The following is a 22,773-nucleotide window of genomic DNA, read 5'->3' as shown; positions in this document are numbered from 1 at the left end:
AGGAGATTTACGAAGATGCTGAAAAGAGTGGAGAATTTAGCTATGGGGAAAGATTGAATTGGCTTGCTATTTTCTTTGCAACAGAGGAGGCTGAGGGGAGTCTGAAAAGGTGGTAAAGGCCTTCACTGCATTTAAAAATAATTTGGATATTAATTTGAAGTACTGTTAACTATAGGGCTATGGATCTAGATCTGAAAAGTGGGATTAGGCTGGAGAGTTCCTTTTCACAACAGATATAATGACTAAGTAGCCACCTTCTGTATCATAGGATTTCTACATCCTACGTACGGGAAGAAGATGACAATTGGGAGGGAGGGAGGAGGGGTTAAGGGGGAGACCAGTGAGCATAGATGGTGATGTTTAGAAGAGAGTGGAGTCATCAGGATGAAGAGATCGGAAGGGAGGGAGAGATCAGAGGAAGAGGCACGATCAGGATGGGAGATCGAGAAGAAGGGGTAAGATTCATGAAGAGAGAGTGATCAGGAGGGAAGGTGTGATTGGAGGGAGGGGGAGATTGGAAAGAGAGGAGATCAGAGGGAAGGGAGATGGGGAAGGGAGTGGTGATAGGAAGGAGATGGATAATTGGGGGTTGGGAGAAAATTTGGGGCAGTCTTTGTTTAACATCCCTGATGGTTAAAGGTTAACAATGTAACTTCTTTGTACCATTGTATTTATGTCAATACGACAGTAATAACATCATCCATGGCTGATTTATGTGTAACCTTATGAGGTAGAATAATAAAGATAATCCAGTCTGACAGAGGGATTGAATAAAAGTGCAGAATTTACCTCACTTTCACGAAGAATCTCGCCCATATCAAGCATTTTGTTTTCTCCTGGGACATCCTGAGCAGTAATGATATCAAGAACCCCAGGGAGATGCAGTGCCTCTACTGCATCAATTGACCTGGATCATAAAGTAAGTAAGCATTTAGTCAGTGTATGAATTTCTGGACTGAAGAAAAATGAAATAAGAGCAGGAGTTCTAGACTCTGGACAGGAGAAGCAGTTTCTCCAGATCTATATTTAGTCAAGCCCTCCATATCTTTCAACAAGATCACGACTCATTCTTTTAAACTCCAGAGAATATACGCTCATTCTACTCAATTTCTTCTCAGAGAATAACCTTCTGATCCCAGGAATCAATCTCGCGAACCTTCTTTGCCAGGCCTCTTGCACAAGTAAATCTTTCCTTTGTTACAGAGACCAAAACTGTACACTGTACTCCAGGTGAAGTCTCAGCAAAGCCTTTTACAAGTGCAGCATCATTTTCTTATGTTTGTACTCTAACCCCTTTCCAATATCATTTGCATTCCTAATTCCTTGTTATACCTGCATGTTAACATTTGTGGTTTGTGTACAAGCCAAATCCTATTGAACACCAACATTTAATTGTTTCTCACCGATTAAAGCACATCGGGCCAAATCGCCTGATCCTCCAGTATCAGGAGAATCAATGCACTGAACTTAAGCTGCTGTTGCACATCGGGACTTTGTGAAGGTCCTGCTGTATGCACATGCCTTGGAAGTTCAAACTCTCTTTGGACTGTCTGGAACCCTCCACAAATGTCTCTTTCAGTGATCTCAGTGGTAGCAATGGTGACCTACATTAGCATTACTTATCCAGAAACCTATTCTGCACTTGTTGCACTGTTTAATCTATGGCATAACACTCACTCACCCACTCATTCACTCACTCACTTACCCACTCACTCATATGCCCACCCACCCACTCACTCAATCACTCAAACAATCCCACACTCACCCATATACTTGTTCATATGCCCGACCATTCACTCACACACTCTCACATGCCCACCCACTCACACCCAATCACTCATCCACAGTCTCATCCGCTCACCCACAATCTCACCCACTCATATCTACCTACTCACTTACAGTCTCATCCACTCACCCACCCACAGCCTCACCCTCTCACACCCGCGCACTCACCCACAGTCTCACCCTCCCACTCACCCACAGTCTCATCCACTCACCCACCCACAGCCTCACCCTCTCACACCCGCGCACTCACCCACAGTCTCACCCTCTCACACCCGCCCACTCACTTAAAGTCTCATCCACTCACCCACCCACTCACCCATAGTCTCACCCATTCACCCATAGTCTCACCCACTCACACACACCCATTCACCCACAGTCTCACCCACTCACACACACCAAACACCCACTCACTTGTCCACGTACTAACTCACTATCCCCACTGAAAAGACTTGTGATCTCTAAGAACTTATCTGAATATGGCAGCTGTCATAAAAAGATGACGTGTCCTCTCCTCTGTTCGTCTTTGCCAGTCTTCTCCCTGGATTGCTGCACTGAGGCTTTGATGTTTTAGCCAGGATCAGAAGTCCCAGCTAAAAATGCTCAAAAAGATAAGCACCCAATGATTTCCACAGTCAGCAGCAATGCACAGAGCATCGCTGCTGATTGGAAGATTTGGCCCATTATTTATTTCTATTCTTCCTATCAAACAGAACAACCTCTTTTTTAATGTGGGCATCGCAGGCACGACCAGCATTTTTTGCCCACCCCTAGTTACCCTTCAGAAGGTGCTGACGAGTTGCCTTCTTGGACTGCTGCAGCACATGTCGTGTAGGTACACCCACAGTGCTGTTAGGGATGGAGTTCCAGGATGTTGGCCCAGCCACTGAAGGAAAGGTGATATATTTCTATGTTAGAATGCTTCAGTGACTTGGAGGAAATATTTCAGGTGGTGGTGTTCCCATGTACCTGCTGCCCTTGTCCTTCTAAGTGGTAGTGGTTGAGGGTTTAGAGGGTGCTGTCCAAGAAGCATTGTACATGGTACGCACTGCTGCTACTGTGTGCCAGTGGTGGAGGGAGTGAATATTTGTGGACGGGGTGTCAATCAAGCCAGCTTCTTTGTCCTGGAGGGTCTCCAGGTCCTTAAGTGTTGTTGGAGCTGCACTCATCTAAACAAGGAGAGAGTATTCCATCACACTCCTAACTTACACCTTGTAGATTGGGAGTCAGAAGGTAAGTTGCTCACTACAGGAATCCTAACTTCTGACCTGCTCTTGTAGTCACAATATTTTAAGGCTAGTCCCATAAAGTTTCAGGTCAGTGGTAACTCCCAGGATGTTGACATTTCCTCACATTAGACTCCATCTGCCACCTTCTTACCCATTCACTTAACATGTCCCTACCTGAGGTCTTTCATATCATTTGACATTATTTGCTTTCAGCGGTTTTCATTTGCTGCCAACTGTACTCAATCACAATCACATTGTCATCAATTGACATCAGTTGTTCTCGAATGCAATAATTTTGTCACCATATGGTATCACTTACACTCAGAAGCAATCAGTGCTATCATTCTATTTCATTTTTACTGAATGTCAAATGATCGTTTGCAACTTGTATCATTGTCATCAATTGGGGTCCTGCAGTGATCACAAAATGTGACTATATGCAGACAATTGTTACAAAGTCCCAGTGATTATGTAAGCAGTGTGCAGGCCACACTGGACCCACACCCCTGCCCAACCAGTCTCCCTTCCACCTGCCTCTTCTCTCCCTCCCACTACATCTCTTATTCCCCTCCCCAAATCCTCCTTATTGCCCTCCCCTTTCCCCATCCCCTTCCCCTTCTCTCTTCCTTCCCCATCCTCTCCCTATTCTTCCCCCTCCCATCCTTCCCCTTCTGTCGTCCCCACCCATCTTGCCCTCTGCTCTTACCTCTCCCCTTCTCCCCATTCTGCCCTCTTCCCCATCCTCTTTTTCCCCTCTCCCTTCACCCTGCTACCCCTCTTCCCCTTCCCTTCTCACCTCCCCAATTATCTGATGCCCTTGTCCTTCTAAGTGGTAGAGGTTGTGGGTTTGGCGGTGCTGTCTAAGGAGTCTTGGTGAGTTGCTGCAGTGCATCTTGCACATGGTACACATGCTGCTACTGTGCAATAGTGGTGGAGGCTAGCCTTCCCCTTCTCTGCCCTCCACTTCTCCCTTTTCCCCAAGATCTCCATTTACAGGTCCAGCAGGAACTGGAACTGATGTTTTCTGAGCAGCTCTCGATTTTAAGTTGGTGCAGGAACAGTGAAGACCCAGATTGAGGTGGGCAAGGCTCCAAAAGAGATTCACAAAGCCTGTAGAGAGATTAGTGAGGCCTAGGGAAAGGTCAGCGATGCCAAGAGAGAGATTAGTGAGGTCTGAAGAAAGGCCCCAGAACCTAGAGACTGGAGGGAGAATTTGAAGATAAAGAGAGAGGAAGAGAATTTGGAGGAGACTGGAGGAAGGGTTGGAAAGAGGGACAGTTTGAAGAGCTGGAAAAGCTGCTGGGAGGGACCGAGGGGTGAGGTTTGAAGGAGGGAAGGGGAGAGCTTGGAGGGAGGGGAGAGAGTTTAGAGGGAGGGGAGGCTGGAGGGAGGGAGTGGAAGAATGGAGACCAGAGAGCGCAAGAGGGAGAGCGTGGGGACTGGAGGGAACGACGCGTGAGGATGGATACTAGAGGGAGTAGGGAAACGTGGCATGTGGAGACTGGAGGGAGTGAGGGGAGAGTATGGAGACTGGATGGAGCGCGAGGGAGGTGGTGGGGGAAAGTTTTGACCCTGATATTCGGTGAGTGGGTGGGGTCATGGGGCAGAGATCAGACCCTGAGACTTACAGATTGGGTGGGGTGGTGGACGAACAATTTAGCTTTTGAGACCTGCGGAGTGAGTGAGTGGGAAGTATAGACCCTAAAACTGAAATGAATTAAGAACTGATGGGGATCAGGTGGTGCTCTTAAACATGTACTGTAGTGAAACACTTTTTTTAACTAAAAAAAACAGAATAAATCAGGTACTAATTAAGTGAGTAATTTATTGTGTTTTTCAGTGCAGGTAGCTGAGCATATTTGATAGCACTGAGTGTGCTGGATCGCTTTGAGCATGCTGGATAGCTTTGAGTGCTGATGAATATAGTTTTGAGTGCACGCAATAGCTTTGTGCACTATCAAATTTGATATCAAATTCATTCCAAATTATAATTACTGATGTCCAATTGTTAAGAACATTGAGTACACTTGAAAGCAAAAATGATGTTAAAAGTTTCAGGGAGTGGGTCGCTCTACCTTTGCAGTTTTTTTCTCACCATTTACTTTTCCACCTAGTTTTGTATCATCAGCAAACTCCAGTACGTTTCAGAAAATGCTGGGGCAGCATGGTAGCACAATGGTTAGCACTATGTCTTCACAGTGCCAGGGTCCCAGGTTCGATTCCCAGCTTGGGTCACTGTGCGGAGTTTGCACGTTCTCCCTATGTCTGCGTGGGTTTCCTCCAGGTGTTCCGGTGTCTTCCCACAAGTCCCGAAAGACGTGCTGTTGGGCAATTTGGACATTCTGAATTCTCCCTCTGTGTACCCGAACAGGCGCTGGAGTGTGGCCGCCCAGGGCTTTTCACAGTAACTTCATTGCAATGTAAGCCTCTTTGTGACAATAAGGTTATTATTATTATTATGTTCAATAGGCCAAGTAGCATCTACGGAGAGACACAGTGTTGGCATCAGTTCAAGATTAACTTTTATCAGAACAGCAAAAAATGGAAAGATAATGGGTGGGATTGTCCATCAGTTGATACCGAAATCAGGAAAGGTGATTGGGTGGAGATTCAGTTTTGACGCCAAAATTGATTCTCCGGCGCCTCAAAAGCGGTGTCAATGCATTCTACTCCGCACATACAATAAATGCCCTTTGCGTATCATTAGCGAGCCTGACTCGGTATTCTCCAGCGCCTCCGAGAATCTCCGCCTCCACTGGGAGAATTGCCACTGGCGAGATTCACTTGTGCTTTTAAAAATCGACAAACATCGCCTCTGCCATTCTCGCCGACCAGGTACTCCACATAGTGGGGGAGGGTCGGTATGGGAGCGGATGGAGTCAGCCTGATGTAAGGCTATGAGTTTGGGGGTACTGTTAATGGTGCCTCTGCCATTTTCGTTGGCCAGGTGCTCCACAAACCCAGTAGCAGTGGTGGCCCTGAGTGTGTGGGAACAGTAGTGTCTGCACATGGGACTGGAGGGGGGCTTTGGTGTGGGCACCGATATGTGGCAACCACCGATTTGCTCCGGAGGGGGCTTGACGGGTGTTTCGGGGGTGGCAGCGGGTGGGGATCGAGAGGTTTGGGGATTTGTTTCTAGACGGTGGCTTTCCGTGCTTGGAAGAGTTGGATGAGGAATTTGAGCTACCTGGTGGGAATGGGTTCTGTTACTTGCTGGTAAGGGACTTTGTGCAGAGGCAGGTATCGACCTTTCCACACCTGCCGCCCTAGGGGCAACAGGATAAGGTGGTGTCGAAAGCGGGAGTAACGAAGGGATAGGTATCTGAAATTTCTAAGGAGCTGATGGACTGGGAGGGAGCCCCGATAGGGGAGGTGAAGTAGAAGTGGGAGGAAGAGTTAGGTAAGGGGCTGGAGGCTGGGTTGTGGGTGGATGCCCTGAGGAGAGTGAATGCATCCTCATTGTGCGCCAGACTGAGCCTTATACAATTGTTCTCAAACGCGAGGAGATTGCTAAATGTGGTCCTCTCTCCGGCGGAGGGAAGGGAGACAGAGGTGGTGGTGGCACTGGCGTTTGATCGGATAGAGTGGGCTTACCTGATGGCGGAACTGGAGAGGTTTGAAATTGGGCTGAAGTTTGTGGCGTATGTGCAGCTGCTGTATAAGGAACCGACGGCGACTGTGCGCACTAGCTGCACAAACTCAGGATATTTCGCATTGACTGGGACTTGAAGCAAGGATGCCCAATGTTCCCCCTTCTATTTGCATTGCGCTAAGAAGCTCGAGGCTCTGGAAGGAGATAGTGAGGGGTGGGGAGTCGAGCATAGGGTGTCCGATATGCCGATGATCTGCTGTTGAATATTTCGGAGCCGAACGCATGGATAGGGTATAATAGAGCTGCTCGAGAAATTTGTGACATTCTCGGGATACAAGTTGGACCGAGGGAGAAGTGAGGTTTACACAAACTCCTCGCCGGGGGTGGGGGGGCTGCCATTTCGCTTGGCAGCGTCTCATTTTAGGTATTATGGGGTGCAGGTGGCCCGGGATTGGGCAGGCCTCTGGAAGTTTAATTTTACTAGTTTGGTGGGGAAGGTGAAGGCCGATCTGTTGAGATGGGACAATCACGCTTCATCATTGGCAGGCTGGGTGCAGGCAGACAAAATGAATGTGTTGCTGCGATTCCTGTTTTTATTCCAGTGTCTGCCGGTCTTTTTACCTCAATCTTTCTTCAAGGGGGTGGATAAATTGATCTCCTTGTTAATTTGGGGGGAAGGTGGCCAGGATTAGGCGGGTGATATTGCAGAGGGGATGGCAGACGGGGGGAGGGGGACGAGGCCTCCCAAACTTGCTGTATTATCATTGGGCGGCGAACACTGAGAATATGAGAGGCTGTAGCGAGAGGGGGCTCTGTGGGTAAGGATGGGCGTGGGCTCTTGTAGAGGGTCAGGGTTCTGGGCGCTGGCAATGGCGCCGCTCCCGACGACCCTAGGAAAATATCCGTTGAACCCGGTGATGGTGGCCGCACTGAAGATTTGGAGACAGATAGACTACACTTTAAACTGGGATCCGGGTCGGGGGTGTCAATTAGCGGGAATCATGGGTTTGAGCCGGGGAACATGGACGTTAGGTTTCAGGGATGGGATGAGAGGGGGATTAGGGAAGTGAAGGATTTGTGAAGTGAAGGGAAGGGTTTAGATAAATGCAAGTGCGGGATTTTGCAAGGAAGGTTTTCCCAACCTTCCTGACAGTGTCAGCCTCCTCGTTGCTGGAAGCGGTGCTGTCAGTGGGGGTGTGCACTCCGTTCTGGACCACATAGCCGAGGATGGCTAAGCAGGTTGTGCTAAACACGCACTTCTCCTTGTTGTAATGAGGTTTCGGAGAGTAGCGGTGTGGAGAAATTTGGCACGGTTGGCATCGTGGTCCTGCTGGTCATGGCCGCAGATGGTGACGTTGTCTAGGTACAGAAAGGTGGCCCGCAAACTGTACCGGTCGACCATTCGGTCCATCTCCCTTTGGAAGATTGAGACCCCATTAGTGACGCCGAAGGGAACCCTGAGGAAGTGGTAGAGGCGACCGTCTGCCTCGAAGGCGGTGTATGGACGGTCCAATTTACGAATGGGGAGCTGGTGGTAGGCGGATTTGAGGTCTACCGTTGAGAAGACCCGGTACTGTGCAACCTGATTAACTATATCAGATATGCGTGGGAGGGGTAAGTGTACCGATTGATGGTTTGGCTGTAGTCCACAACAATTCTGTTTTTCTCCCCAGTTTTAACAACTACTACTTGGGCTCTCCATGCGCTGTTGCTGGCCTCGATGATGCCTTCCCGAAGCAGCTGTTGGACCTCGGACCTGATGAAGGTCCTGTCCTGGGTGCTGTACCGTCTGCTCCTGGTGGCGACGGGTTTGCAATCCGCGGTTAGGTTTGCGAAGAGGGAAGGCGGATCGACCTTTAGGGTCGCGAAGCCGCACACAGTGAGGGGTGGTAGGGGCCTGCCGAATTTTAGGGTTAGGCTCTGGAGGTTGCACTGGAAGTCCAGGCCTAGTAGTAGGGCAGCGCAGAGGTTGGGGAGGACGTAGAGGCGGAAGTCACTGAATTCTACGCCCTGGTCCATGAGTGTGACGTACAGTACCCCCCGGATCGCGACGGAATGGGATCCGGAGGCTAGGGAGATTCTTTGGTTGGCGGGGTGTACCGAGAGGGAGCAGCGCCTTACCGTATCCAGGTGGATGAAGCTTTCGGTGCTCCCGGAGTCCAGCAGGCAAGAGGTCACGTGGCCGTTGATTTTCACGCTTGTCGATGCGGTGGCCAGGTTGTGCGGACGAGACTGGTCGCTTGTCACTGAGGCGAGTCATGGTCGGTCGTCGCTGATGTCGGATAATGGGGGGCCGCAGGTCCTGAAATGCTGTCGGTGTCCATGTGCCGTCGGGTAGACAAGGTGGCTGCGTCGGAAGATCTTGAGGCGAACAAAATGGCAGCGCCCACAGGCCGCACGTTGCGGGGGTTGGACAAGATGGTGGGGCCCATGGGCCGCATGTGGTCTGAGGGGGGGGAAGATGGCAGCTCCCACTGGCCGCACGTGGTCTGGGGAGGTGAAGATGGCGGCACCCATTGTGCGTAGACTAGGGGGGTGGGGGCAACAGCGGTGACTGCACGGGCCTGGCACATTACGGCGAAGTGCCCCTTTTCACCGCAAGCTCTACAAAGGGCAGCGGGGGCCGGGCAGCGTTGGCGAGGGTGTTTCTGTTGGCCGCAAAAATAGCATCGGGGGCTGCAGGGTGCGATGACTGGCGCGTGGCACAGGCGTATTGGCTGGGTAAGGCCCCCGCTGGGGCGGCCGTCTGTGGGGTCCACGATGCATAGGAGGGGTGGGCCGCGCAGTTGGGGGTGTCAGCCTGAATGTTGCGCAAGACGACTGTCATGGAGAGCGCTAGCTTCTTTATCTTAGCTAGATCGAGGGTGGCCCTCTCTCACAGTCTTTAGCGAATGAGATCCGACCCAATCCACGTAACGAACGCGTCCTTCATAAGGAGGTTTGAATGTTCAGTGGCCATAACGGCCTGACAGTCACAGTCCCGGACGAGTGGGTTTAGAGCCCGCCAGAAGTCTTCGATGGACTCACCAGGGAGTTGAGAGCGAGTGGCGAGTCCATGCCTGGGGAAGAGCGTGTTCGTCTTCTGCGCGTAGTTTTCTTTGAGAAGCGTCATGGCTTGGGCGTAGTCCGGCGCATCCTGGATCAGCGGGAAAACGTTGGACTCAACCTTGAGTACAGGATCTGTATTTACTGAGCCTGCGAGATAGCGCTAGGCGCTGAGTTGATCTACGCCTCGAAACAAGCTAGGCAGTGATTGAAGTCCTTTTTGGCGTCGCTTGATTGTGGATCCAGCTGCAGGCTATCTGGCTTGATACGGACGTCCATTTTTAGAAAATCTTAGAGCAATAAATTGATGCACAATCAATTGAACAAAGACTGGAGTTGGATACAACTGAGGCTTTATTGCTCTAAGATGTGTGGCCTCCCACAGCAGCTGGCAAATTGGCTGCTGCATAGGGGAAAACACATATTTATACTCCGCCTACTGGGCGGAGCCAGCAGGCAGGGACTACCGGCGAACCTGTAGTACAGGTCCTACCTTACATCACCTAATAGAGGTGTGGCAGTGGTTTACCACAGGGTGTTGAGAGGGGAGTCGACTCAGCGATCTACGGGAGGATCCTGGAGGAGGATGGGAGGGTGTCCATGGAGGGGATTAAGACGAAATGGGAAGATAACCTGGGGTAACGGTGGAAGAGAGAGTGTGGTGTGAGGGGCTGCAAATGCCTCGATTAACATGTGCGAGGTTGGGGCTGATACAGCTGAAGGTAATGTAGAGGGCGCACTTCACTAAATCGAGGATGAGCCGGCTGTTCGAGGGGGGTGGAGGATGTCTGTGAGCGATGTGGGAGGGGCCCTGCGAACCATGCTCACATGTTTTGGTCCTGCCCAAAGCTGGAAAGGTTTTGGAGGACGGTGTTCAGTACAATCCCGGGGGTCTTACAAAGTGGAAGTGGAACCTAGACCCCTAGAAGTTATATTCGGGGTGTCAGACCAGCTCGAGCTGCAGGCGGGTGTGGGGGTGGATATTTTATCCTTCGCCTCGCTGGTCGCTCAGAGGTGAGTCTTGTTGGGGTGAAGGTCAGCTTTTCCACTCTGTGCCTCGGCTTAGCGGGGGACCTGCTGGAGTTTCTGATCCTAGAGAAGGTAAAGTTCGAGCTGAGGAAGGTGAAGGAGGGGTTCAACAATTGGGGTTTGTTTATCATGCACTTTCAGGAGTTGGTTACTGTTGACTGTTGGGGGGGGGTTGTTTGTTTGGGTTTTGTTCTATGAAAATGTTGAAAATCTGTTGAATAAAAATACTTATAAAAAAATAAAAACTACAAACTATTTGTACTATATAGTTATGCCTTCATATGTGAGAATTTGATAATGTTTGGAATAAAATATATTTTAAGAAAAGATGTATCCAGATGAGGTGTAAATTGCTACATAGCAGCAGCCTGAATGCAATATGAAAAGATAAAGAAAGAAACGAGATCAGACTGCTCCGACAAAATAAAGCACTTCAAACGAGACTCAATACGTGACATGGCCGGCAAATCTCGTGAGAAACCTTTGCATTCGACTTCAATATGAGCGGGCCGGGTGAATTGTAAAATGCTTCGTACCCGGAGCAAATTTCGATTTGGGCCCCTCCCACAACTCACACGGTAGGAAAATCGCGCCCTCTATTTCTCTTTCTACCTTTATTGTTGACACTGATGTGGATCACAATGGCAACAGTTTACTTCCCCTTCTGGTTCTCTGCAACCATTCTGTGAAATCCTCGACCCTGATGCCAGGACGCAACATATTATCCTGGATTCATGTCTATTTCAACAGAAAAGTCTGCCTGTTCTCCCAACTCTAATTTCCTCTCATTATTGATCTTCCAGTCTTTTTCGTGCCCTCCTATACAGCTGAGCCAAATTCTTTTTGATGTCAAGGGCACTCACTCTAACTTCACCTCTGGAATTCAGTCGATTTGTTCATGTTTGGATCAAGGCTGTAAAGAAGCTAAGTGGGCACTGGATAAGCAGGTGATTACAGAGTAACTGCAGCCTGATAGCACTGTCAATCACACTTATCCATCACTTTCCTGATGAGCGGGAGTAGATTGAAGGGGTGGTAATCATTCAGACTGGATTTCTCCTGCTTTATTTGGATGGGCAATTTTCACATAGTTGGGCAGATGCCAATGTTGAAGCCACATTGGAACAGTTTGGCATGATGTTATCAGGAGAAAGAAAACATCAATGAGTTATGTTGTATGCTAAATAGGACAATTTGTAATCAGGAGAGTGATTGCAAGGTTATAATTTGTGTTAAATGGAATAGTGGGATAGAGTGTGATCAGGGTATGATCATGAGAGCAATCAAGGAAGTATATTGTGAGTTAAATGGAGCAGGATGCAATTAGGTTTTAAATGAGGCAGGGGGCAGGGTGTGAGGAATCTGGCCTGTTGCTGCCCAGCAGTGGGGAGGAAGCTCTTTAATTTCTTATTAAAATTTTAAGAGGACCAGAGGATCACACATTGATCAATTGTGCAAGCTAATGTGCCTTTTAAAACTTTGTCAGCTTTTGAACATGGGCTGCTTTGTTCAATTGGACCTGATTAGCTAAGGCCTATAAAATGTGGCCCTGGGTCTCATTACTCATTGAATGAGGATGAGCCCCCTACCCTGCGATCAGACCCAGCGTGAAGACCCCCATTGCATTCGAAAACCTCCAGCCAATGATTCTTCGACTAGATAGGTTCGGGGATATGGTGAGAAAGTGGGTCGGTAGGGTTGGGGGATAAAATGAGGAGATAACTAGGTTGTGTTGTGATAGTGAGAAAGTGATTAAATATAGAAGCAGTCCATTCCTATATGCAGCAAGATTCAGGCTTGGACAGATAAGTAGCAAGTAACATTTGAGCCATACAAAGTGCCAGGCAATTACCATCTCCAACAAGAGTGAATCCAACCATCTCGCTTTGACATTCAATCGCATTGCCATCAATGAATCCCCCACTATCAACATCCTAAGGGTTACCAGTGACCAGAGACTGAACTGCACCTGCCATATAAATACTGTGGCTACAACAGCAGGTCAGAAGTTAGGAATTCTGTGGTGAGGAACTGACTCCCCAAGGCACAATTCACAAGTGTGATGGAATACTCTCAGCTTGCCTGGATGACTGCAGCCCCAACAACACTTAAGATGCCCAGCACCAAAAGGACAAAGCAGCCCGTTTGACTGACACCCCATCCCGCCACCTTCAATATTCACTCCCTCCACCACCGACACACAATGGCAGCAGTATGCACCATCTACAAGATGCACAGTAGCAACTCGCCAAGGCTCCTTAAACAGCACATTCCAGACTGTTGACTTCGACCATGGAGAAGGATAAGGAAAGCAGATACCTAAAATCATGACGACCTGTAGGTTCCCCTCCAAGTCTCTCACCATCCTGTCTTGGAACTATGTCACGTTCCTTCACTGTCGCTGGGTCAAAATCCTGGAACTCCCTCCCAAACAGCATAGAGGGTGCACCGACACCACATGGACTGTAGTGGGGTTCAAGAGGGAAGCTCTCCACCACCTTCTTTAATTTTTAATAATCTTTATTGTCACAAGTAAGCTTACATTAACATTGCAATGAAGTTACTGTGAAAAGCCCCGAGTCGCCACATTCCGGCACCTGTTCGTGGAGAATTCGGGGAGAATTCAGAATGTCCAAATCACCTCACAGCATGTCTTTCGGGACTTGTGGGAGGAAACCGGAGCACCCGGAGGAAACCCACGCAGACACAGGGAGAATGTGCAGACTCCGCACAGACAATGACCCAAGTAGGGAATCGAACCTGGGACCCTGGCGCTGTGAAGCAACAGTGCCAACCACTGTGCCACTGCAGTTCGGGATGAGAAATAAATGCTGGCCTAGCCAGCGATGCCCACACCCTTTGAAATAATTTTTAGAAAGTGGGGCTGGTGGATATAGTGAGTAGGTGGGCGAAGGATGAATCAATAGGGAGGTAATCTGTGAAAATATAATAGGTGTGGTGGCTTGAGACATTCACTGGGGGGCTTGTAGTTAACAAAGGGGTCTATTGGTGAAAGTCAATGACACAGAACATAATATATCTGGTCTTGATTCCTGGGTCGGCAGGATACACTGCCCAGGATCCTGCTCCCAGGGCCCCACTGATAGAATCAAAGAATAACGACAATTCAGAAGGAGACCATTTGGCCCATTAAGTCTGCAGCGACCGTCTAAAACAGCACCCCACCTAGGCCCACTCCCCCACCAACTAACTCTTTGGACAATAAGGGGCAATTTACCATGGTCAATCCATCTAACCTGCACATCTGAGGCGGACTGTGGGAGGAAACCTAAGCACCTGGAGGAAACCCATGCAGCCGCGGGGAGCATGTCCATACTGCACACAGACAGTCACTCAAGGTCAGAATGGAACCCGGGTCCTTGGAACTGTGAGGCAGCAGTGTCCAACTCCCTATTGGCTGGGGTTCGCGTACTCCCTGAGCTGGTCATGTGATCTGTGGCGGCCACCCCCTTAAAGGGACTGCACTAACACAATAGGTTATGTGGTTTTACAGCTTTCCTCTTCCTAAAAATGTTCTTGTTCTTATGTAAGTGCACATTTTTCAGTTAATGCGTTGGAACAAGATTTTGGTTTGCAGTTGGAGAACTTACACAATCTTTGCATGAGCTCTGGAACTGGTGACCAATACCAGGAAGACCTCTCCCTCCTGGCGTGGTATATCATCACAGTAAATGGCCTCTCCAGTCGCATGCTTGACCGCAGACAGGTGCACCACTGGCTGCCCAACTTGATCCTCAGGAAGCTGATCCCAAGGAACTTGCTGTGCACAAAACAAAATTGTTGTGAAATATCTCTTGTTATACAAATGTGAGAATGTTCTAAATTAGATAGCTGAAGTATTCCTCCCCTTGTATCTAAGTCAGTTGTAGCTCATTGCCAAGATTAGATAACTCCTTTATTTTGTTGTGTAACCAGCAGAATAGTATAGGGACCCTGGTCTTTATTTGTCTCATAACTCCAATTTGAAATCTATATTCTACAAATCTTTCCATTAACACAACAAGAACAGTGCATTTTGGGGCCATTCTGCATTGTTGGGCAGTGCTTCAAAGACGCCGTCATTAAGCACCGCTGGTTAACAACGCAAGACTCAGAAATACATTTTTTTAAAATATTTTTATTCAAGACTATTCAACAGAAATATAAATATACAGAGGGCTGGATTCTCTCCCGGCGTGATTCTCTGTTTTGCCGGCGCCCCGGGGGTTTCCCGGCGGCATGGGACTGCCCCACAATGGGAAACCTCCATTGACTGGCCGGCGTAACGGTCGGGGCAGAAAAGTGACGCGGCAGGGTGGAGAATCCAGCCTTGAATGTAAGGCTTGGTGGAGACGGTGAAGGCGGATTTGGCAAGGTGGGATAGTCTCCCTCTGTTGCTGGCAGTTCGGGTGCAGGCGATTAAAATGAGTGTGCTGCCACGAGTTTTGTTTTTATTTCAGTAAATGCCGATCTTTTTGCTGAAGGCGGTTTTCAAGGAGGTGGATCAGTTGATCATCTTGTTATTTGGGGGGAGGTAGCCAGGGTTAGGAAAGTCAGGCAGGGGGGTTGGCCTCCCGAATTTATTATACTATTATTGGGCGGTGAATGCCAAAATGGTGAGGGGTTGGTTTGGGGGAGGGGGGGTGCCAGTGGGTGAGAATGGAGGAGAGTCTGTGCAGGGGGTCGGGGTTGAGGCCGTTGGCAACAGCGCCGCTCCTGATGATCCCGTGTAAATTCTCTGGGAGTCTGGTGGTGGTGGCAAGGCTGACTATTTGGAGGCGGGGGGGTGAGGTGGGGGGGGGGGGGGGGGGTTGATTATTGGTGGTGTTGAGCACATTGTTTACGGGATAACTTAATTTTATTCTGTTTTTTACTTTGAGTGAATGGGTGATGTTGGGGAAATTGGTACTGTATTTGTTATTGTTGGGTTTCACTAAGAGATCATTGCAACTGCAAAAGCATTGTTGCTCTGCTTTACTTCAAGGCGTCTGGTTATAGTCCAGTGTTCCATTTATCTTGAGCAGCCAGGGATAACAAAGGAAAACATCTCCGAGCCTCAGCCGGAGACTTGGATATCGAAAGCATCATTCGGGGCCGCAGAACGCCCCAAACTAATACATAGGCAATTAAATACTTCTTCGTGGAGAACTCCTCTGCTCTTCCCTCTCTGTATCCAGTAATCATGCCATGCGAATCATATTAACGTAACAGGACTTGTCAATTGGTGAGGGGTTCCCCACTCCTCCCATCCACTGAACCTCAATCAAAGTAGTTACCATTATTGCATCCCACCATCGCTCCCCGGCCCAGTTCGATTCAGTTCTTCCTTTTAGTAAGAAAATGGGTGGCTCTAAAAACAAAAATCCCAGTTTCTTCAATTTTTCACAGTATGGTTTGTGTAGCAGTCAGTCTTGCTGTCAGATGTCTTTATCCAAACAGGATGACTTTAACCACAAGCAGGCATCTGACTCTATCTCTCATACAAGCTCCTGCCGAATAACTTTGACTAATGGTCACCTCAATGGAGAAATACAGCCAGTTCATTGTATTTAAATCCAGTCTTCTCTCCCACCCCCGAGACTATAGCCCCTGACTTTAGCCAGAATCTTGTGAAGGCAACGAGCGGAGAGAGCCCTGCGTTGCTTCTTTCTGGGAAGGCCCACATCAACCCCATCAAACTTGCCACGGGGGAGGGGGAACACGATTCTGGCCTTTAACCCAATAAATATGGCGGAATAGGCTCGCATTACAGTTAGAGGCCCCAATTTAACCTGATCCATTGTTACCCTCATGCAAATCCACTGCAGGTAGCCAACTCAAGATTCCTCCAATTCTCGTTCTAAGCTGGAAACAAGTGGGGTGTGGGGAAATTTACATTTGCACAGAAAATGAAGGTAGGATTAACAGACCTGGAATTTCTGGATGCCCCGAGGCAACCCGACCTGAAGTGGGATCGTCGCACTCCAGTGTCGTTCTGGGATGTCTGCACCAAACAGATCCTGGAGGAGAAATGAAAAGGGGCCATGAATTGAAGCCAAGCAGAGAATAGTGAGCTTCTGGAATATGGCAGCTGGTGGAGTGGGTTCTGACTCTCTACCATAAAGATTCCTAACTGGGACAGAGATAACATCATATGGAAGGTAAATGTGTTGGACCACGTGACGTTATGGTCTGGTTTTAACAGAGATTGATGAGGAATTTTCCAGATCATCTTTTTCCATTATTGGCTCTGGGATTTGCCCTGGGGCTTTTTTGCTATCCCAGCAGCTGTGGGTGACAGGAATAAGGAATCCATAGAATCCCTACAGTGCAGAAGGAAGCCATTCAGCCCATCAAATCTGCACCGACCCTCCGAAAGAGCACCCTACCTAGGTCCACACCCCAGCCCTATCCTACCCACGCATTGCTCATGGCCAGTCCACCTAACCGACACATCTTTGGCCACTAAGGGGTAATTCAGCATGACCTCATTCTCCCCGTGTCTGCATGGGTTTCACCCCCACAACCCAAAGATCTGCAGGTTTGGTAGATTGGCATGCCTTAATTAGAAAAAAAAAATTGGATAATCCAAATTTTTTTTTTAAATTAGCATGACCAATCCTCCTGACCTGCACATCTTTGGACTGTAAGAGGAAACTGGAGCACCCAGAGGAAACTCATGGAGACATGAAGAAAACGTGCAAACTCCACACAGTCACTTGAGGTCGGAATCAAGCCCGTGTCCCTGACACTGTGAGGCAGTGGTGCTAACCAATATGCTACCCATCATGAAGTTCCAGCCATCATCAAGTGTGGGGCAGGTTTGATACACCAGCTCATCTTTTTCTGCCCTTCAATTTAGCATGTTCATACGTACATAGTTTATATGTACTTATGCATATGCAGGCCTTTCCCAATTTGACAGGGCAGCTTTCAGCATTAACTAATCCAATACAACGGACACAGAGCCACCGAGTTTCTAACTGATTGCATCATTCAGCAATAAAATGAAGGTGATTGGCGAGGAGATGGAGGTGATTTTAGCTTATCCTCTGGGCTGAAATGGACAGTTAAAATAGCCATGAGTTATATGGCAGCCTGAAAGCCGGACAGATTAGCCATCACGTCCTGTTCATTGCCTTCTCGAGCAGACAATAATGTCAGGACAAGGTCCCATGATATTAAATTTTTTTCTTTATTCTTTCATGTCCTGTGGACATCGCTGGCAAGGCCAATGTTTAGTGCCCAATCCTGATGCTCTTGAACTGAGGTCAGTTGAGAGTCAACCACATTTCTGTGAGTCTGGAGTGACATGTGGGCCAGGCCAGATAAGGACAGCAGATTTCATAGAATTTACAGTGCAGAAGGAGGCCATTCGGCCCATTGAGTCTGTACTGGCCCTTGGAAAGAGGACCCTACTCAAGCCCACACCTCCACCCTATACACGTAATCCAGTAGCCCCACCTAACCGTTTGGACACGAAGGGCAACTTAGCTTGGCCAATCCACCCAACCTGCACATCTTTGGATTGTGGCAGGAAGCCGGTGCACCCAGAGGAAACACACGTAAACATGGGGTTCCTTCTCTCAAGGACATCAGTGAATCAGAAATGTTTTACACAATTGATGATAGTGATCATGGTCACCATTACTAATACTAGCTTTTATATTCCATATTCATTAATTGAGTTTAAATTCCACCAGGTGCTGTTGTGGGATTTGAACCCATGTCCCCCAGAGCATTAGCTTGGGTTTCTAGCCTAGTGACAATACCATAACACTTCTATCTCCTCAGAATTGAACTCCTGTGGACATTTTGATTCAAGCCTGAAGGGAGACGATACTCCATGTTCCCAAGAAACTGAAGCAGGTCTGAAGGGGATCTGGGTGTGAAGGGGATCCGGACATGTAGGGAATTCGGGTATGAAGGAGATCCAGGTGTGAAGGGGATGCGGACATGAAAGGGATACGGGGGGGGAGTCACAGCCACTACGCTGTGGGAGGCACTCAAGGCAGTGGTTCGGGAGGAGTTTATTTCAATTCAGGCGCATTGGGAAAAGGTAGAATGGGCAGAGACGGCAAGGCTGGCAGAGGCGATCCTGAGGGTGGACAGAAGGTATTCGGAGACCCATAGGCAGGGCTTTTGAAGGAGAGGTAGACGTTACAGATGAATTTCGGATTAGTATCCACGGCAATAATAGTAATAATAATCTTTATTGTCATAAGTCGGCTTACATTAACACTGCAATGAAGTTACTGTGAAAAGGCCCCAGTCGCCGCATTCCGGCGCCTGTTCGGGTACATAGAGGGAGGATTCAGAATGTCCAATTCACCTAACAGAACATCTTTCAGGAATTGTGGGAGGTTTGGAGCACCCAGAGGAAACCCATGCAGACACAGGGAGAATGTGCAAACCACGCACAGACAATGACCCAAGCCGGGAATCGAACCTGGAACCCTGGCGCTGTGAAGCAACAGTGCTACCCAGTGTGCTACCGTGCTGCCCCAAGGGAAGGCGGTGGGGCAGCTACTGAGGGGCAGTGTGTGAATATGGTGAGAAGACAAGCAGTATGCTGGCCACCAGTTGAGGAAGCAAGAGGTGGCGACGGAGATTGGCAGAGTAAAGGGCGAGATGGGATGGGTGGTGTTGGATCCAGTGGGGGTGAAAGAGGCGTTTGAGGCTTTTTACAGGAGATTGTATCAGTCGGAGCCCCCAGCCGGTGGGGAGGGAACGCGGCGGTTCCTGGATGGACTGGAGTTTCTCAGGGTGGATGAGGAGTTGGTGAAGTGATTGGAGGCCCCTATCAGATTGAGGAAGGTGGTGGAGAGTATGGAAGGTCCTGGGCCCAGATGGGTTCCTTCCAGTGGAGTTTTCTAAAAAGCTTGGAGGGGGACCTGGACGTACTATTGATGTGGACGTACAATTTGGCAAGGGAAGAGGGGAGAACTCCCCCTACACTATCGCAGGCATCCACCTCTCTGATATTGAAAAAGGATAAGGATCCGGAGCAGTGTGGATCATAAGTGAGGAGAAAGGAAGATCCTTCTCATCCTTGTGAAGACTACTTAGGTCTCCTGTTCTTTGAGCATCCTCTAGTCCCAACAAAAATTATGTCTATCCTCACACCCTTTCAGAATCCTCTTTCCCACTCCTCCTCATGCCATCAGTCATGAGACACCCGATATTCTACTTCCCAACTGCCCCAGTGGGGACTCTCTCGAACCCGTGACTGGAACCCATTTCTTGCCTCCTTGCTCAGCAGTTTCTGTAATCTCTGCCACACTTGCAGGTAGAATTTGTAGAAAAAACTGATGGTCAATGTCCTCCGGAATTCCACGCTTCCCCCAGGCGCTGAGCTTGGGAGCGAAATCTCATCAAGCAGCAAATCACAGGCCTGATTCAGCAGATCTTCATCCCAGGATCTGTTTCAGAGAGGAGGAAGTTACTAGTTACATGCGCAGCAACTGAGCTACATAGATTCTGCTTTGGAACAAGTACAGCAGCTATGCACCAAGGATTTTTATATTGCACATTCCAGACAAACCCACCGATAAGGGCAATAAGCGCAGATGCAAAGATTCATCAGCACCTCCAAGCACCCTTTCAAGTCACATGCCAACCTGTCAAGAAAATATATAGGGATTCCTTCACCATTGCAAAGTCAAAATCATGATACTTTCTTCCTAACGGCACTGGGGGTAAGATATGGACTCAGCAGTTCGAGATACCAGCTCGCCACCATATTCTCAAGGCCCATTAGGAATAACATTGGAGCAGAGGAACATAGGAATTAGGAGCAGAAGGAGGCAACTCAGCCCTTCAAGCCTGCTCTGACATTCAATCAGATCATGGCTGATCTCTTCTTGGTCTAAAATCCACCTCATTACTTGTTTCCCTTATCCATGTAACCTGTTCTTTTTAAATCAGAAATTATTCTATTTCCTACTTGAAACCATTTAATGATTCAGACTCCACCACACTATGGGGCAGCGAGTTCCACAAATTCACCACCCTCTGCGAGAAGTAGTTCCTCCTCATCTCAGTTTGAAATCTACCACCTCGTAACCTATATCTGTGACCTGTGAATAACTGCTGGTCTTGTCAGTGACACCAAAAATCCTGAGAATAAATGTATTTTGGAATGAAGTGCAAGGTACTGAAATGCACAGATGCCATATTTTAGCATTTTTTTAACTGTCAGTTTTGTTTTGCAGATTGGATTTGGATTACAAGCTGTTTTAAATATTGGGGCAGTTTTTCTGTGCAAAGTGTATTTGGGCGCTTTAGAAAAAGTTTCAATGAATCATGGTCAAATGTGAATTGTGATGCATTTCCTCAAAGACTGTGAGCAATGAGCTTTGTGTTAGATTGCCATGAAAATTTAAATAAATTCCTGTCAGAATCAGGAATTAAAATTTACAGTGGGGAAATAAAAACAAGGATTGATCAGTAATGTTGAGTCAGGATGTTGAATGTTCCTGCCAGCCTCTCCTCGAGTACTCATAATAGACCTTGCTGAGATTGGAGAATAGAGTAAAAACAACTGTAAACAAAGGCATTGTCTGCAAGGGGCCTGATCAAGATTCAGCTATAAATCCACATATTTGTCCGTCAGCATCAAGGCTGCAATGGGATAATATCTACAGCCAGATTCAGGTGGGTGGAAGAAAGGCAGTTGCTTTGGAAGAACAAAAAGGCTTTGAACCTAAAGCTCATGATTTTGGGAAAAGGTATCTGATTAAATGTTGCCTGGAGAGGGGAAGAAACCCAGAATGAAAGGCCCCCAGGGAAAACCAGTGAAAAACATTTCTCTAATCACTCAGAGGACATGATCGAGTTGCATTCTCTACTTAAAGGTAATGTTTGTTTACATTTGAATTTGGTTTAGAATAAACATGCGTAAGTCTTCTCATTTCCCATATTATTTGCCAATGGGAAGACGTATCTGGAAGATCATGGGCGAGATTCTCCAGTCATTCGCTGGCGGTGGGATATTCTGGAAATGAGTGGGGTTCCCGTCGATGTGGGATGGTTTCAGTAGGAATCCCATTGACATGCAGCAGGAGTAGTGAATCCTCCCTCCTCGCTAGCAGCAGTAGCGGGACAGACTTGCAACAGAGAATCCAGTGCATTTTCTTACCTGTCTCTTATAGTTTGGCTTTGAGCTGCTGAGTGGCTGTTTGGGTGAGATGTCAGCTACCAGTTCCAATGGAGACAAGATCCGCCCCCCTCCCGGCCAGGTAATGGATCTGAGGTCCCAGTCTCATTTAAACTAGGCATGCAAACTGTAGGTGCTAAAGGGAATTCAAGATCACATCAAAGTAGCACCAGGGAGGTAAATTGTCAATTCGTTGGCTGGAGGTGGAGGGTGGCGATGCCCAGATTATTTTCAAGGACTCTCTACTGTCCTTGTGCCTCTGAAGACCATTAAAATAATCGGATTTTTATTCTTCGAACAGACCTCTTCAGTTTCATCTGCGCTATGTAACCTCTAAACAGTTTTGATATAAAATGACAATGTGGTCCTGCTGTTGTCACTGGATCCATGCTAAAAGTGGCTTATTGCCTGAAAGTTGCAGACATTTTGGATACTTGTGGATGGGCATCTTTGAAAACCCAGGTCCAGGCCAATTCCACAGGTATGTATTCCAATCCCCCCGCAACTGCATGTTTTGTAGTGGCGGAGACAGCCGACCATTGGCCAGCAGTGGGATCTTCCAGTCCCACGCTATAAACTGGATTTGCCATTGTTCACACTCTCCGCTGTTGGGGCACCTGCGGTGGGAGGGGGGCGGTCACCGGGGCCCGAAGACTCTGCCAGCGGGAACAGCCAGAAAAATTGTTCGTTGACATTTCCCTCAGGGCGAGCACAGGGCTAAAGAGCTGGCTTTTAAAGCAGACCAAGGCAGGCCAGCAGCACAGTTTTATTCTTGTACCAGCCTCCCCAAACAGGCGCCGGAATGTGGCGACTAGGGATTTTTCCACAGTAACTACATTTGAAGCCTACTTCTGACAATAGGCGATTTTCATATCACTTTTCATTTCATGAATGATTGGCTGAATTTCAAAAACTCATATCATCTCAGCAGGGCGTATGAGTCAACAACTTAAAAGAGC

The 22,773-nt window shown here is 48.2% G+C and overlaps 1 protein-coding gene across 2 annotated transcripts in view; it reads right to left on the bottom strand.

Annotated features, from left to right (window-relative positions):
- The window catches only part of LOC119958476 (aldehyde oxidase 1-like), a 267,334-nt gene that overhangs the window by 138,706 nt on the left and 105,855 nt on the right, over positions 1–22,773 (bottom strand). For both annotated transcript variants that reach the window (XM_038787024.1, XM_038787034.1), the window contains exons 15-18: positions 19,904–20,078; positions 16,587–16,676; positions 14,289–14,458; positions 790–907 (exon numbers count right to left, since the gene is read on the bottom strand). In XM_038787024.1, coding sequence (XP_038642952.1) covers positions 790–907; positions 14,289–14,458; positions 16,587–16,676; positions 19,904–20,078 — 553 coding nt within the window. The remainder of the gene's footprint in view (positions 1–789; positions 908–14,288; positions 14,459–16,586; positions 16,677–19,903; positions 20,079–22,773) is intronic.

The sequence above is a fragment of the Scyliorhinus canicula genome, chromosome 2, assembly GCF_902713615.1.
Source record: "Scyliorhinus canicula chromosome 2, sScyCan1.1, whole genome shotgun sequence".
NCBI lineage: Eukaryota > Metazoa > Chordata > Chondrichthyes > Carcharhiniformes > Scyliorhinidae > Scyliorhinus > Scyliorhinus canicula.
The sequence above is the reverse complement of the archived record's forward strand: the minus strand, read 5'-3'. Positions and strand labels throughout refer to the sequence as shown.